This window comes from Sus scrofa, chromosome 6, assembly GCF_054392235.1.
Source record: "Sus scrofa isolate SSC_HxYL_T2T_F1_AM1 chromosome 6, Sscrofa_HxYL_maternal_Yorkshire_Landrace_v2.0, whole genome shotgun sequence".
NCBI classification, from domain to species: Eukaryota; Metazoa; Chordata; class Mammalia; order Artiodactyla; family Suidae; genus Sus; species Sus scrofa.
The window spans coordinates 85,052,780-85,068,300 of record NC_139388.1 but is presented as its reverse complement, the minus strand read 5'-3'; the positions used below and the strand labels follow the sequence as shown (position 1 = coordinate 85,068,300).

Below are 15,521 nucleotides of genomic sequence, written 5' to 3'. Positions count from 1 at the left end.
GATGCTGTAACCAGTAGGCTTGGGGAAGGCCTGAGAATCTCTGTCACAAGTTAGACTAACGCAGTTGATCTAGGTCAACCCCCTTCTTCGATGGGGAAGTCTGAGGCTCAGAGAGGGGTAGCAACTTGTCTGAGGTCACACAGTAAGTCAGATTCCAAGGCTAGCCTAAAGCTGGGAGCTCTTGACTTCCCATCCAGGGCACTTCCTGCTCAGCCAGGTCCCCTCATGATGGGTGTCCCTCCCTGGGTGGGCCTGGCTGGATTTCTTGAAAAAACACCTTTTTCTCCTGCATCTGGTCAACAGGGTTGTCTGTGAGAATGCCTACTGGCTGTGTGCAAAAATAAACACAGCTTGCAGCCTGCTCTGAAAGGAGGGCGTGTGTTTGTGTGTGTGTTGGGTAGTGAGGGGTTAAGGCAGGGCACCTGGCACCCTTGTCAGCAGGAGACTGGAAAGGCAAGGATGTGGAGGAGACATGGGAGCCAGACCCACAGCGCTCAGGGAAAGAGGTGCTTGGCATCCAGGGAGATGGACTCTTTGCCCTTCATCCTTTCTTTGTCTGCCTGTGAACTCACCATCACCATCAGAGCACAATCACCATGGAGTTCCCTGGTGGCTCAGCAGGTTAAGGATCCAGTGTTGTCACTGCTAAGGCTCAGGTTGGATCCCTAACGCAGGAACTTCCACATGCTGTGGGCATAGACAAAAAAAGAAAAAGAAAAAAGAAAAACAAACAAACAAAACACACACACACATACACACACACCAAAAACCCCCATAATAACCATGACCACAATGGGAGCAATAACAGTAAGAGGTTTATCACAAAGCACTTGCCAGCTGCCAGCTCCTGTGCTAACTGCTGCCCATGATCCAGAGAATTCCAGCTCACAGCAGATCAACATACTGAACCAGGGTCTCTAACCCTGGCCACTTAAAGTCCTGGGTTCAGCACCATCAACTTCCCTGGGGAGTGTGTTAGAAAAGCTAATTCTTGGGTCCCACCCTGGGCCCACTGAATTAGAATATGCATTTTACCAAGACTCCGGGTGGGTTTCAGGCACATTAAAATTTGAGAAGTCATGCACCATCATGGCACCCCAGTTCTGATGACAACCACCATCAATTACTATACCTCATGCTTTCGGAGAACTTTCTTTGTGTGAGGGGCTCTTCACGTAGAACCCCATTCAACCCTCAACCACTTTGTGGCATGTGTATGATTATCACCCTCATGTTATAGAGGAGGCAACTGTAACCCAGAGAGGTTAAGCAATTATCCTGAGAACACACAGCCTGTAAGTGGAGGAGGTGGGGATTGAATAGAGCCTCTCTGTTCTTCTAATTCCTGAGCCCCAGGCTTTCCTCCCCGCTGAGTTTCTCATCTTGTTTCCCTTCTTCCCTCAACGCTGTGTACCCCACAGACTCCTGTGAGCAGAAACTGGGCTACAACTGGTCACCGCTTTCACGTCCATCAGCTCAGCCTTCTCACTAGGGGTAGAGGGCCACCTGCATTGGCATCACCTCAGGTGTTTGAGAAAAGTGCAGATTCCTGGGGCCTCCAGGTCCTAAGGAATCAGACTCTCTGGGACCTGGGACAGAGCCTAGACACCAGCAAGTTTCCAGGGAGTTTTGTTGTTTACTAAAATTGGAGACCCAGTGCCTCCAACCTCTCAGGGTAGCGAGTACAACGCCCATTTTACAGACAAAGAAAACTAGGCCCAGAGAATTTTTCTGTCAATGTCCCAAGGTTGGAACCGGGCAGACTAGCCTAATGGAGTGGACTGTGTTCAAGCTCCTGTTCTTCCCTGTCTGAGCCTGGAGCCATATCTGGGTCTAGAGCAGGACGGCAAATCCAGCCCATAGGTTCATGTGCAGCTTGCGAGCTAAGAATGGTTTTTACATTTTCTAAATGGTTGGAAAAAAAGCAAGAGAAATATTGTGTGACGTGAAAATTACCTAAAATTTGAATTCCAGTGTCCTTAAAGATTGTTTGGAACTGAGCCATGCTCATTTATTTATATATCGTCTGGGGCTGTTTTCCTGCTACAGAGCAGGGTTGAGTACTTTCCACAGAGATTGTAAGGCCCCCAAACCTAAAAGAATTCCTATCACGCCCTTTACAGAAAAAGTTTGACAGCCCCTGGTCTACAGCAGTGATTCTCAGCTGTTAGCTGCATCAAAATCACCTGCAGGGCTTATTTTAAAACACAACCTGTGGGAGCTCCCACTGTGGCACAACGAGGGGTCAGTGGCATCTCTGCAGCGCCAGGACACAGGTTTGATACCCTGTGTGGCTGCAGCTGTGGCGTAGGTTGCAACTGTGGCTCAGATCTGATCCCTGGGACCTCTATATACCAAAGAAGAAAAAAATAAAACACACACAAACTGCTGGGCCCCATCCCTAGATTTTCTGATTCATCTGACCTGGGGTGGGTACCAAGAGTCTCCAGTTCTAACAAGGTCTTAGGTGATACTGAGGCTGGAACCCTGGTTTAGAGGTACCCTGGTCTTTGGAACAGATGCTAAGCCCCACCCCAGAAGATGGTAGTGCTCCCCCACCCCAGAAGATGGTAGCGCCCCCCCCCACCCCAGGGAGTGGGATAGGCTTGGAGAGAAGAGAGGGAGAAGGCAGGAGCTCCAAGTCCTCTCCCAGCTGCCCATCCACCAGCTCCTCTTCCAGGCTGTCCTTCTCCTGGTGTCTGCTCCCCCCTGGTGGCAGCAAGCCTGGAGCCAGCCGGTGTGTTCTTCCTTCACAGCCCATCCTTCCACTTGGAAACACATCTCAAAGGCTTCAGTTTGTACATCCTTTCTCCTGGGGAGTCCTCTTCTAGGAATTTAATCCAGGAGAATCACGGCTGTGTATCAGGATGTGTACTGCATCATTTATCAGAGGTAACACTGCAGACCAGGGCAGTCACTGGACGTGGTTGCACAGCTGGTAAAGAGTCAGGCAGGATTGGATCTTGAGTCTGTCTGACTCAAGACCCAGTGCCCTCCACTGCCACCCCACACAGACCCTCGAGGGGCTTCCTGCCTACTGCGGGGAGCAGTAACTCTGAAGCCGAACTGCCTTGTGTCACTTACTAGTTGTGGAATGTCAGGCAAGCCACTTAACTGCTCTGTGTCTCAGGGTTCCCCTCTGTAAAAGGGGAATATGATTGTAAAAGTCACGGAGCATCAGGCACTCTGTGAACTGTTATTATTATTACTTATCAAGCCCCTATCTTCCTTCTTTGCCTTCACCCCCCTTTCTTCTTAACTGGCTCAAAGCCAGGAGGTGGCAGATCTAGTAGGGATGCCCATACTGCTCTGGGAACTGCCCCGCCTACCCTGTAGTCTGGGCAGGAGGACGCAGGGGTCCCTGAGGTACATAGGCCTGGATCTAAATCCTAAATCTTCCGTGTCACATGGGCAAGAAACAGCCCCTCCCTGAGCCTCAATAGTCTTACCAAGGAGTTCTCTGGTGCTTCAGCATGTTAAGGATCTGGCATTGTCCCTACTGTGGCTCAGGTTGCTCCTGTGGTATGGGAACCTCCACATGTCATGGGCACAGCCAAAAAAAAAAAAACCAAAAAAAAAAAAAAAAACCCAAAAGAGCAAAACAAAACAAACAAAAAACAAAAAACAAAACTTATCTCTGGAATGGTAGCCATAAGATTAGACCTGTGGGAGTTCCCTCTGCTGGGTAGTGGGTTAAGGATCTGGCCCTGGCTCTGCAGCAGCTCAGATAGCTGCTGAAGCGCATGTTAAGGATCTGGTGTTGCCACAGCTGTGGCATAGGTCGAAGCTTGGATTCCATCCCTGGCCCGGGAACTTCTATATGCTGCAGGTGCACCCCCACCCCCCCAAAGAAAAGGTTAGATCTATGGTTTTTGACGTGTGGTCGCTCAGGCAGCAGCAGCAGAAGCAGGTGGGGACTCTTAGGAAATCCAATTCTAAGAAGCCCTCCTGGTGACGGCGATGCCTGCTGAAGTTTGGGAACCACAGGATTAGAAGACTTGCTCCTAAGGCTTGTTGTGACTAGTACGAGAACAGGAGAGAATACTTATTGGGTGTTGAGCTCGATAATCCAGAGCTGCGATTATTATGGGGCTGCTCCTCCTTGGCCTCTGCCGATTGGGTCAGGAGTATCCTTGCTCCAAGCTGGGCCCATCACTTCCCCTCTCCTGGGAACTGGGAATTGGAGATGTTAGTCTCCATGAGGCTTCCTTGAGAGGTGGGGGCTGACTTGGTGGTCAAGGCTGTCCTTGGGGGCATTCACCTTTCTCCACTGGCTTTAACAGTTGAGAAGGCCGATCTGCAGAGAGAGGCTCGGAGCCGAGTGGTCTCAGAGGGGAACACAGCAGCCCTGGCTGGGGGACATCCAGGTCTGAATGCCATGTCCATTGAAGCCAGGCCGTCCCGTGGGCAGCTGGGTCCTGCAGGACACCTCTGGGCTCTCCTGATAAGTCCCTCCTTTTCTCCTAAATTGGTTCTAGGAAGTTTCTGTCACTTGGAACTAAAAGGGCTCTGGCATGTTGAAAGTTGGGGGTCAGGGTCAAGGTGGATGCATGAAGGTCAAGGGTCATAGGACTAAGGAGACCACTTCCTCTTCTGCCCCTGCCCAACTGCTAGTCTAGCCAAGAGATCTGAGTTTCAACCCCATCCCCTCGGAGAAGGGGCGAAGGGGAAACAGCAAGTCTGGACATTGATGGACATGAGACCCATCTGAGGTCACCGCCAGGCTCCCCCATTATTCTTGGTCCTGTTCCTGTGATGAAACCTCAGGGATCTTCCTGAGAACTGTAGAGGTGAACCCTCCCCACGGGGTGGAAAAGAGTGATAAGAAAGGTAAAGGGTTTAGATATGTTCATGTTTGTGTAAAGCAAGGTATGTCTGATTGCAGTGGGGGTGGCTGAACATGCAGTGACAGCCCTGGGTTTCTGGCAGATCTGGAAGCTGGGTGGGAGGCACAAAAGGGGCACCCTTCTGAGTGTTTTTTTTTGGGGGGGGTCTGGTAGAGGAAAGGCAGCAGGGTCAGGGTTTGTGGGTCAGGAGTTGGAGCAGTTCATTCGGCTTGAGGCAGCACAAGAGACAAGCTCTGACTCCTTGACCTTGGCCCACTTTGCCTGTGTCCTTGTAGTGAGTTGGGCGCCCTGCATGATGTGCTCAACACCAGCAGCCAGATCTGCCCTTAGGGTGAAGTGTAGCTCTGTATAGACAAACCCACTGGTAGAGGCTCAAGAATGTGGACTCCTGAGGTCTGACTGGTTCAGGTGAGAGGCTGGGGGTTTGCCGAAGGGAATTCCAACAGGAGAGGGTGGCAAGGAGGTGGTATGTCTACAGGTTTAGCAAGAACTTTGAGACAAACAGAAGCAGGCTCCGATCTTGGATGTGCACTTGCTACCATGTGACCCTGGGAAAATCCCTTGTCCTCTCTGAGCCTCAGATTCTTATTTATAATGAAGATAAAATATGTGCCTCCCAGGGTTTATGGTGGAGAGTGAGGGAGCTAATGCACACAAAATACTAAGTACATAGTAACTGGATGGTTATTATTATTGCAACAACTATCACTAGCCTCAAAGGCCAGGCAGACAGTTTGTACCAAAAGCATTGAGTGGCAGTAAGAAAGCCCAGCCCCTGGAGAAAAGACTTGAGCCAGGTCCCTGTAGGGGATTCTGAGGTTGGGAGCAGCCTTGAAGCCCAGGAGATGGGGCAGAAACTGTGCCCAAAGAATGGAATCCTGAGAAACAGGCTAGCCAAGCAGGAGGCTAGGCTGGTGCCATGGCCATAAGTGATTGGCTGAGGTGTGTTAAATCCCTCCTACCTTAGGTCAGGATTGGTTGAAAGTCTTTGTGGGTGGGGCTGGTAAGAGCAGCTGCAGAGAGCAGGTGCAGGGCTGGGAGGGGCTCAGAGGTGAGCTGGGTAAAGGGCTCACAGCTTAGCAGGGGAGGTGGGGTGAGCATGAGTGAAGAGCCAGATGCAGGCAGTGCATGCTCAGACCTGAACAAGTGAGAAGTAGGTTAGAGGAGGTCAGAGGAATGAGAGCTGTGAGGCTGGAATTGTCCAGCTGTAGGGAGAAGATGTGGCTTGAATGAGGTTTTGAAGGATGGTTAGATAGGCAGAGTGGAAGGGGAACAGCAAGAGTAAGGGTACTGAGGCAGGAAAGCCTGGGTCTCTCCTAGAAGACAGAAAGGGGTGGAGTGAGATAGTCTCTGTCCAGGAGAGGAGGGAAGTCCAATCCATAGAGAGCCTTGAATGCCAGGATCATGGGCAGAGCCTATGTCCAAGTGGCAGTAGGGAGCCACTGAAGGTTATTGAGCAGGGGAGTGCCATGACTGAGCTTGGGCCAGGCTGAGAGGATATTGGGAGGGAGAACATATGGGGGTGAATCAGAAGGGAAGGGTCTCGATTCCAAGGTCAGTTAAGACTGGAGAAGGACTCTGATCCCATAGGTGGGGGTATGTGATATTACATGCAGAAAACCCCTTTAGGCTCCTAGATATCTTGCCTTGAAAGAGGTCTCAGGTCATCAGCGGGCAGACCTGCCCTGGAATCCCAGATCTTCTGAGGGACTGAGGGCTATCCCTTCATCCCTCCCATCCTCAGTTTTCTCCTCTGTAAACTGGGCATGATTCAACCTATCTCCAAAGATAAGTGTGAGGATTAATGAGAGAAGGAGCAGAGGGTCTAGCCCCGTGCTTGGGGCATTGTGGGTGCTCAACAGATGGTGTCCCCTCCCCAGCTCCCATTGTGTGGCTGAAACAGAGCTAGACTCAAAGTGGCCCTCCTTTCATGACCAGTTAAATAGAGTTTCTGCTCTCAGAGGTCATTCATTCATTCACTCATTGTTCAGTCATTCAACCAGCATTCAAGCAGCATTTCTACACACCTACCATGTGCCAGATGCTGGGACACAATTAGTTGAATTAGACTACTGTCTCTTGGCCTTGAAAAGTTTATTTACTTGTTCATTCAGCAATATCCATGGAGCCCTACTGTGTGCTTTGCCTGGGGGAGGGGAGTGCTGTTGGGGGTAAAGTGAGCATGGCTGGTGGGGGAGGGAGTGAATCAGCCCCACAGGTCATGCCTCTGCATCTGGGAAGAGCAGGAACCCAGAGAAGATGGTGTTGGCGCCGTCGATGCCCAGCAGGGAGCTCTTCTCGGTGGCCTGCAGGAAGACGGTCTCCTCCACCTCTAGCTTGAGCACAATGCTGCCCGTGGTGACCTGGAAGGTGTTCTGGACCTGGTCGCAGAAGGTGACCACCTTCCGCACCTGCTCTCGGCCACGCATGAGGTTCACGCACAGGTTCCCTCGAGAGCTGGCATGATAGGTGAAGTAGTAAAGGCCGGGCACCTTGCACGTGAACTTGCCACTTCGAGACTCGTAGTTCTCATTGGCGTTGGTGATCACCTGATCAAAGCGGATGGCCTGGTCTGGCCGCAGGTGGGTGTTGATGGTACGCTTGGCGGAGAAGGCGATTTTCTGTGTGGCCTTGTAGTCTCCGGACTCGCCCTTGGGGCCACGGGCTCCAGGAGGCCCTGGGGTACCTTTGGGGCCGATGGGGCCCTTGGGGCCGACTTTTCCTGGAATCCCAGGAATCCCTGGATCTCCCTTCTCTCCAACCTCATTGTGGTCTCTTACTTGCCCTGGCAACCCTGGAAAGGTGGAGACAAGAGAAGTGAGGGGGCCAGAGATCGCCAAGAACCAGGAAGGACTGGGAGGCAGGGAGTCACCTTGGACTGGTCCCTGCTTTGCTCCAGGCCCCAGTGCCCACGTGAACAAGAGGATAGGATGTCCTCTGAGTCTCCTTCCAGCCCGGCTTTCCAAGTCTGGGACGTGCTTGACAGTGATGGGGACTGATGCCTGTGGGGTGGGGAGCGGTGTCTCCTTCAGGAAGGTGCTGGGCCTGCCCCCCTCACCAGCTCATAGAGGCGAGCCTGGAGCAGGGATCAGGAATTCTTGGCACGCATGCTAGCCCTCTCCAACCTGTCCCCGGAGACATGCAGCCTTCATCAATGACTAAATGAGATTATGTGAGGAGAGGGCTTGGCTATGGTTACATAAAGGCATGAACTACATCTTACCGGGGGTCGGGGGGGGGGTTTATGTCAAGAAGTCTTTTTTGAACCCTGTGGCAACCCAGCAAAGGAATCACGGTCTGCATTTGACAGGTGAGGAAATAGCAATTCAGAGAAGGTGAAGCCACCTACTGGGGCATTAACCCAGGGCTGTGCAACTGCAGTGGATTTATCAGTGAGAGAGCCATGGTTCAGTCTCAGCCTCAACATTTACTGGGCTCCCTTGGGAAAATCAGTGGCTTTTCTGGACATCCGTTTTCCCATCTGTAAAATGGGGATCAGAAAAATCCCTTCCTTGCAAAGTCATTGTGGAAGCCTCAGGAAGCTGATGGATCTGCCCATGTTCTGCCATCTCTAAGGTAGGCAGCTGTGACTGGAGGGTGGGGCCTCTGTCAGTGACACTAGTGTGTCCCCAGAGTCTGCAGTACCTTTCTCTCCCTTGATCCCCGGGGTCCCAGGTATGCCATCAGGGCCCGGTATCCCTGGGATACCCGGGATGCCAGGCATGCAGAAGACCTGGGCCTGGGAGACATGAAGCAGGTTCAGGAGCAGCAGCGGCAGCAGCGCCGGGACGCTGCCCCTCAGGGTCTTCATTGCCACACTGCCTCCGCTGCTTCCTATCGGGGGACCAGAAGATGTGATCAGTTACTACCGTTAGTTCATTCATTCCTTCACTTGTTCCTCTGTTCACCGAGTGTCATGGCCACCAGACCCTGTCCTGGGTGCTAGAGATACAGTGATGAACAAGACAGATGTTCCCTGCTGATCTGGGGCTTGTGTGCTCAGAAAATCAGCCTCAGCCCCTCAGTCTGGTCCTCATCCATTCATGACTCAGATTCCTGAATTAAGCCAGAAGTTGTGCTGGCCACCAAGGAAAGGGGGCTGCAAAGGTGGGCGTGACCAGGGCACAAGTGACCGGCTTGTGCTCTGTCCTACTCCCAGGAGAGGGTGGCTCCGGCTGTGAGCCTGCTTATCTTGCTGGAGGTTTTACAAAATGACGATCTGACCACTTTAATAATCAATGCATTGGGCACTTAGCGAGTGCCAGGCTCTGTGCCAAAGCCTTCACAGGCCATTATCTCATTGAATTTGGTCCTTACGATGGCCCCCTTAGAAAGCGCCCCTGCTTTTTCATTTTACAGTGAAGGAGCTGAGTATTCGAGGGGGTGGACAGCTCAGTCAAGGTCACACAGCCCGGTGTGGCTGGGCTTCAAATCCACTCCCATTGGATCGAAGAGCCGTGGGCTGTTACATTAAGAGGCCTCCCTACCTGGTGGTTAAAACATGGGCTTTGGAGCCGGACAGCCTGACAGAAGGAGCTACATCATGGACTGTACTTAGAGCAGAGTCGGGTATGGGCCTGCCTTCAGCCAAGGCTTTTATTGTTATTATTATTGCTGCTGGTTTGGGGCAGTAAACATTCACCAATGGTGAGAGGCCTGGAAAGCCATACTGCCAGGATCCCAATCAGGCCTCTGCCCCTTCCTAGCTAAGGGCCTGAGGCATGTGACTTCTGTCTGACTACAGTTTCCCCTTCTAGAAAATGGGGATGTGCCAATCTCTACCTCATCAGGTTGGGGGAGGACGGACAAGTTCAGGCTTTCGACGGCCTGACATATAGGAGATGCTTAGTGATATTGGCTATTTTCAGATTACCACCATCCCTGGGAGTGCCCAAGTTCTGGGACACAATGTAGGCTGCTTAGAAAAGTAAGCAAGAATCTGGTCATTTGGGAGATTGGGCTGAGGGCGAGGAGGGCCCTCAGGTGCCGGCAGCCCAGGGGTGAGGAACTCTGACTGGCTGCTGGGGGTGGGGTGGGGGTCGAGGGGAGCAGGGTCCTGACCGATGATGAGACTCAGGCTCCTACCAGGGAGCGGGACGTGGGTGGGGCGATCTGGGTTCTGGCCCATGGCAGGGGCTATGAGTCTCACACTTGAGCAAAGACTTAAAACCCACCTGGTCTGACCACCCTCTGCCTTCACCATCCATGAGCCCCTACGCCTCACACAGTCCCCGCATCACCAACACGTCCATCTCCTTCCAGCCCCACAGCCCCTTTCCCCCTGACTTGGAGTCAGGCCAACTTGACCTTGGACTCCCCCTCTGCTGCTACTTGGCTGCATGACTTCAGGCAAGTGCCTTAACCTCTCTGAGCCTTTGGCGAAGTTAATTTTGACCGGACAGAGGATTCCAGGAGATGGAATCTGGAACCAGGTCCCTAGTGCAGTGCCTGATCCCATGGCCTCCTCCACCAGCATTACTGAGTTCTCAGTACTAGCTAATAACCCATCCCAACTTTGCCTGCGAGTCAAATCCCTTCCTTGAAAGAGTCACACTGAGCTTTCTCATTAGGTTACCAGGTAATAAGAGAAGGCAGGTGTTGGAGAAATGCTGGGCTGGGTGGAAGAGGACCTGCTTCTAACTTCATCTCTGCCGCTGCCATATTTTTTTTTCTTTTTTTTTTTAGGGCTGCACCCGCAGCATATGAAAGGTCCCAGGCTAGGGGTCGAATCAGAGCTACAGCTGCCGGCCTACACCACAGCCACAGCAATGCCGGATATGAGCTGTGTCTGTGACCTACACCACAGTTCACAGCAATGCCAGATCCTTAACCCACTGAGCAGGGCCAGGGATCAAACCCACATCCCCATCCCCATGGTCAGGTTCGTAACCTGCTGAGCCACTGACACGTCTTGAACCAGTTGGTGAGCTAGGCACTATCTGAGTTGGTCTCCTTTAGGGCTCCCAGCACCCCTGAAAGATTTTGTTATCCTTGGAGAGGATCCAGGCTGAGAGAGGTTATGCGACTTAGCCCAGACCACCAGCGCCTGAGAGGCAGAAGCAGGGCTTAGCTCCAGTCTCGGTGACCCCAAAGCCTTTGTCCTGCTGGCTCCCATTTTAGGCTGACTCCTCCTCCATTACCTGGGGCTCCAGGTAGCAGCAGGCTCCCAAGATCACCTCCAGAGAGTCTGATACCTGAGGTCTGGGTTTGGGCCCAGGAATCCTCATGGTCAAACACCACAGGGGGCTCTGAGGCAGGGGATTCAGGGCCTGTCATTTGGGAATCACCACCCTCTGCCCTATTGGTCCTGCCAGCCTGTCCCTGTCCCAGTGCTGAGCCCCATCCTCACCTGGGAACCTGACGTCCTGGGATGTCGCTGGGCTCGGCAGCAGTGGGACCGGGAGCCAGGAGCCTGCTGCTCTCAGTCCAAAGCGGAAGTTCCATTCCCCAGACAAACGAGAAGGGCCTTCCCCTGACGGCCCCCTCCCACGGGCCCAGCAGGCCAGTCCCCTCCCGGTCACCCCATTTTGACACTCTTCTGCTGCCTTCAGGCAGTTTCAGGTCCCGTTTCTGCCATCTGGCAGGGTTTACTGTAAGTGAGGGGTGGGTGGCGGGCTGGGTTTCGCTGGCTCAGCAGCTGCGGGGAACAGCAGCTATGGCTGTTCTGGGAGAAGATCCACAACTGCCAAGGCCCCTGACCTCATGAGCTTCTGCAGGGAACAGGGGTGTTCCTCAAATGCAAACATGGTTCGCCTGGTGCCTGAGGGCTGGATTTCGGGTTCAAAACCTCAATTCATATTTTGGCTCTGCCACTTACCAGCCAAACCTCACCTTCTCAGCCACGGGAACCCAAGGGAGCCCCACTTTCCTCTGCTGTGCGCTGGGCCCATAATTACACTTGCTCTACAGAGCGTACAGGGCACTGGGGCACTCAGACCAGAGTGTGAGAAAGAGGACAGCAAACTGTAAAGTGCAGTGCACATATTGATTATTAATATCAGACCTTGTCCCAGGCCTCCCCTTCCCAGGCTCATCTCTTCTGCTTTCTTTCCATCTTGCACCCCTGCTCTTTCTCTGTTCTCAGAAAATAATGTAATAATGAAACATGCATTTTAAATGTGGTCATTATTTATTTATCCCCCTTCCTTGGCTTCCAGAGGGCCTGGAGCTGGTGACAGTAATAGGCTCAGGCAGAAACCTGTTGCTTGTTGATCCTTGGATCCCACCAAGGTAGGGCTGGAGAGGGGTTTGGAGGTCACCCAGCCCATGTGGCTCATTTGGTATATGGGGAAACTGAGGCCCAGAGGAGCAAGAGCCATCACTCAGCAAATATTCTTTGAGGTTCTATGTGCCCTGGAGGTAGAGCTGCCTGCAAATCAGCCCCAGGTCCTGCCCCCAGGGGGTGTCTCTGCTCCTGGAAGAGACTGGTGTTAAACATGGAATGATGGGCGTTCCCATCATGGCACAGTGGTTAAGGAATCTGACTAGGAACCATGAGGTTGCAGGTTCGATCCCTGGCCTTGCTCAGTGGGTTAAGGATCCATTGTTGCCGTGAACTGTGGTGTAGGTCGCAGATGTGGCTCAAATCCCGAGTTGCTGTGACTCTGGCATAGGCCGGTGGCTACAGCTCTGATTAGACCCCTAGCCTGGGAACCTCCATATGCCGTGGGAATGGCCCTAGAAAAGGCAAAAAGACAGAAAACAAAACACAAAACAAAACAAAAACATGGAATGATGCAAAAAGTTCCACTGCTTCTGTGATGAATGTCACAAAAAGTGGCTATGGGAGTCCACACCCCATGCAAGTGGCAGATGCAGCACTCAGAGTCAGGCAGCCCTGGCACCAGGAGGGCAGCCCTCTTCCTGAGGCTTCACCTGAGGCCACATGATGCCCTTCTCAGGGATGGTTCCCCGGTGAGTCCCTGGAGCCACCACAGGTCAGGGCCCTCTTGACATCCGTGCTTGGAGATAGAAAATCACCTGGCTTGTGGATGCTGCCTGATGGAAAGTATGTGTTTACTGCATGGGTGATAGAGAAAGAAGAGGATCATTTGATGAAACCCAAGGGTCTCTAGGCTCTGCCAGCTATAGACCCTCCAATGATTTGGTGGCTGGTGACAATGGGAAAAGATGGGCTTGAACTTGGAGTGGAAGCAGCACGAGCCTAGGAACCAGAAGCAGCAGGACAGAGGGTCGGGGCATGGGCTTGGAATTAGCCCCTCCCAAGTCTGAACCCCAGGTCCACCTCTTTCTAGCTCTGTGGCCCCGGGCACGTTTATCGACTGCAGTTTCCGCATCTATGAATTGGGGTCATGGGCACCCACCTCCAGGGGGTGGCTGTGGGGAGCTGGTGAAATAACCCCGCAGTTCCGGGGCCTGAATGCCCGGCCCTTGGTAGACACCCAGTGCAATCCTGGGAGTAGTATGATTTCTCTGCAGAGAAGGTAGAAATCTTGGAGCCCGGATGTACAGAAGCCATGCCTGGATTAGGGATCAGGGGCTAGCAGTCTCTGGACCTTGGCCCCTGGGTGGGAGCCAGTTGGTCTGTACTCTTAAAATCGTTGGCTTAGATCCCTGATAGAGAGGGGACTGTCCCTGCAAATGGTGGACAAGAAACCTAAGACCTTTTAATGTCCCTTGGTCTGAAAGAGGCTCCCTGCCCCTCGGGGAGCCTTATTCCAGCTTCCGTCTCACCCTTGCTGGCCCCCCTTAAAAACCCTCCCCCAGCTCCCCTCAAGCCCAGCCGACTAGCTGGCATTTTCAAAGCCCTGTCTCTCCTGACAAAGAGAGAACAACAAGGAAACAATTATGGAAAACAAAAATGGCACAAAAACGGTCGTTTCCAAAGTACAGTTTTCTGATCTGACACTGTGGCCTACATAAACGGTGTATTGATTTTTTAAACAAAAGAGAAATGAGAAGAAAGTTGTATCACTTGGGGCATTGCCGGGCGGACTGCTAAGTGGTTGGTTGCTAGAGGTGCATGGTGAGTGGAGTGGCCCCACAACCCTGGCCTTGGCAATTGTCCCTGCCAGAGGCTCTCAGACTCTGTGAACCAGGATGGGTTCCTAGGCCCTGGTCTCTGTTGTTGCTGTGTGTGTGTGTTCATCTCTCCTTCTCATCTGATACATTTCCCATGCCCCTACTATGCACCAGGTGTGTGTCAAAGGGCCCCCCCCTCAAAGATGCTCATAGTCCAGTGGGGGAGGGGCAGGCTGCAGGGAAAGAAGTACATGAAAGCCAGTTGGTGGACCATATGCACTGACTTCACCTGGCAAACTGCCTACCCACCCACAGCTCCGTCCTCCCCAAACCTTTATAAAACAGGCATGGGTCCAGAAATCTGTTTTTGTTTTGTAAATAAGCCGGCAGATAATTTCGTTGCATCCCCAGATTTGGAAAGCTGGGCTCTAATGAGTTGTGAGTTTGTGGTCCATGTTGACGGAAGGTACTATGCACATACCAACGGGAGAACCAGGGAAGGCTTCATGGAGGAGGTGGTCTTTGGGTTAATTCCCAACAGCTGAGTGTGTACTATCCAGGTGGGTGGAGGATTTGTGTGGGTGGGATGGGGCCTCTACAGAAAGAAGGAGCATCATGGGCCAGGCTGTGGAGGTGTGAGATCTCTTCTCTTACCAACAAAGGGGCCAAAGTGGATGGTGGTGATTGGAGAGCTGGGCTCCAGCCCCTGCTGTTACAGCCCGTCTCATGCCTCTTTGAGCTCCGTGAGGTCTTTGTGGAACCAATCTGAGAGCCCAGCCAGGCTGGGGTAGTTCTCCGTGGCCTGAGTGAGCCTCAGGTCTCACTGGGCTCCAAGGCCAGACCTGCCATCTGCACAGGAATGTTGCACTTTTTGTCTTTTTGAACCCAAGCTGTCAATCGCTTCCTGTAGTTCACACAGTGAAAGTGCTGAAGCTCACGCTGGCTTCCTGCTCCTCCAACAAGGACTGGGGCAGCTGGGCCCAACTGTCAGCAACTTCACAGTGAAACCTTGACACTGTGGCTGTGGGCACAATTGTTTGGGGGGGCTGCCAGAGTCTCAGTTATTTAGGGTAAATCAGAGTCTTACTCTCTCCCTCCCCGATTCGTGCCCACCCAGTGCATAGTTACAAAAATTAAATAATCGAATAGACGGGTTAGTATAATGCCTGGTGCATAGCGAGTGCTCAATAAAGCTTAGCTACTATAACTTTTTAATCCCCTCATTCATTTACTCTTTTAGTCATTCATATACCCGCTATTCATACATTCACACCAATTCACTCATTAATTCAGCACAAACTCATTTGTACTGGGCCTTCCTAAGCCCAAACCCCTTCTACGATGGGTGCTCCCCAAATTCAGCATTGGTCAGCGTAGGTCTGGGAGTTCAAACACACTCCCATTTACCTGTGGGCAAGGATACATTTAATGACAGCAGTGCTTCTCACCTGAGCAAGTGACAGCAGTCCCAAGTGCATGGGACACGCCCCCAACCTGGGGACCTCATGTGACCTTCAGCCACATTTGAACACCTCCCCCAAATGGCCAAATGGTGCTAAACGCTGCAACCTTGGCACCAAGCTTAACAGAACACCAACTAGATGCTTGAATCTAGAGCCCAGAGATGGCAGGGGCAAAGAGGAGGATGAGGGAACTGCTTCAACGATCCGGCGGTGAAGAACCAGAGCTGTG

General features: G+C 52.5%; 1 protein-coding gene across 1 annotated transcript; it reads right to left on the bottom strand.

Moving 5' to 3' along the window:
- Nucleotides 1-6,922: 6,922 nt before the first annotated feature.
- C1QB (complement C1q B chain) lies at nt 6,923-11,324 on the bottom strand. The gene is given in 3 exon segments (NM_001244283.1): nt 6,923-7,641; nt 8,493-8,681; nt 11,197-11,324. Coding segments are annotated over 2 exon segments (741 nt in total). The 5' UTR covers nt 8,659-8,681; nt 11,197-11,324; the 3' UTR covers nt 6,923-7,066.
- Nucleotides 11,325-15,521: the final 4,197 nt, after the last annotated feature.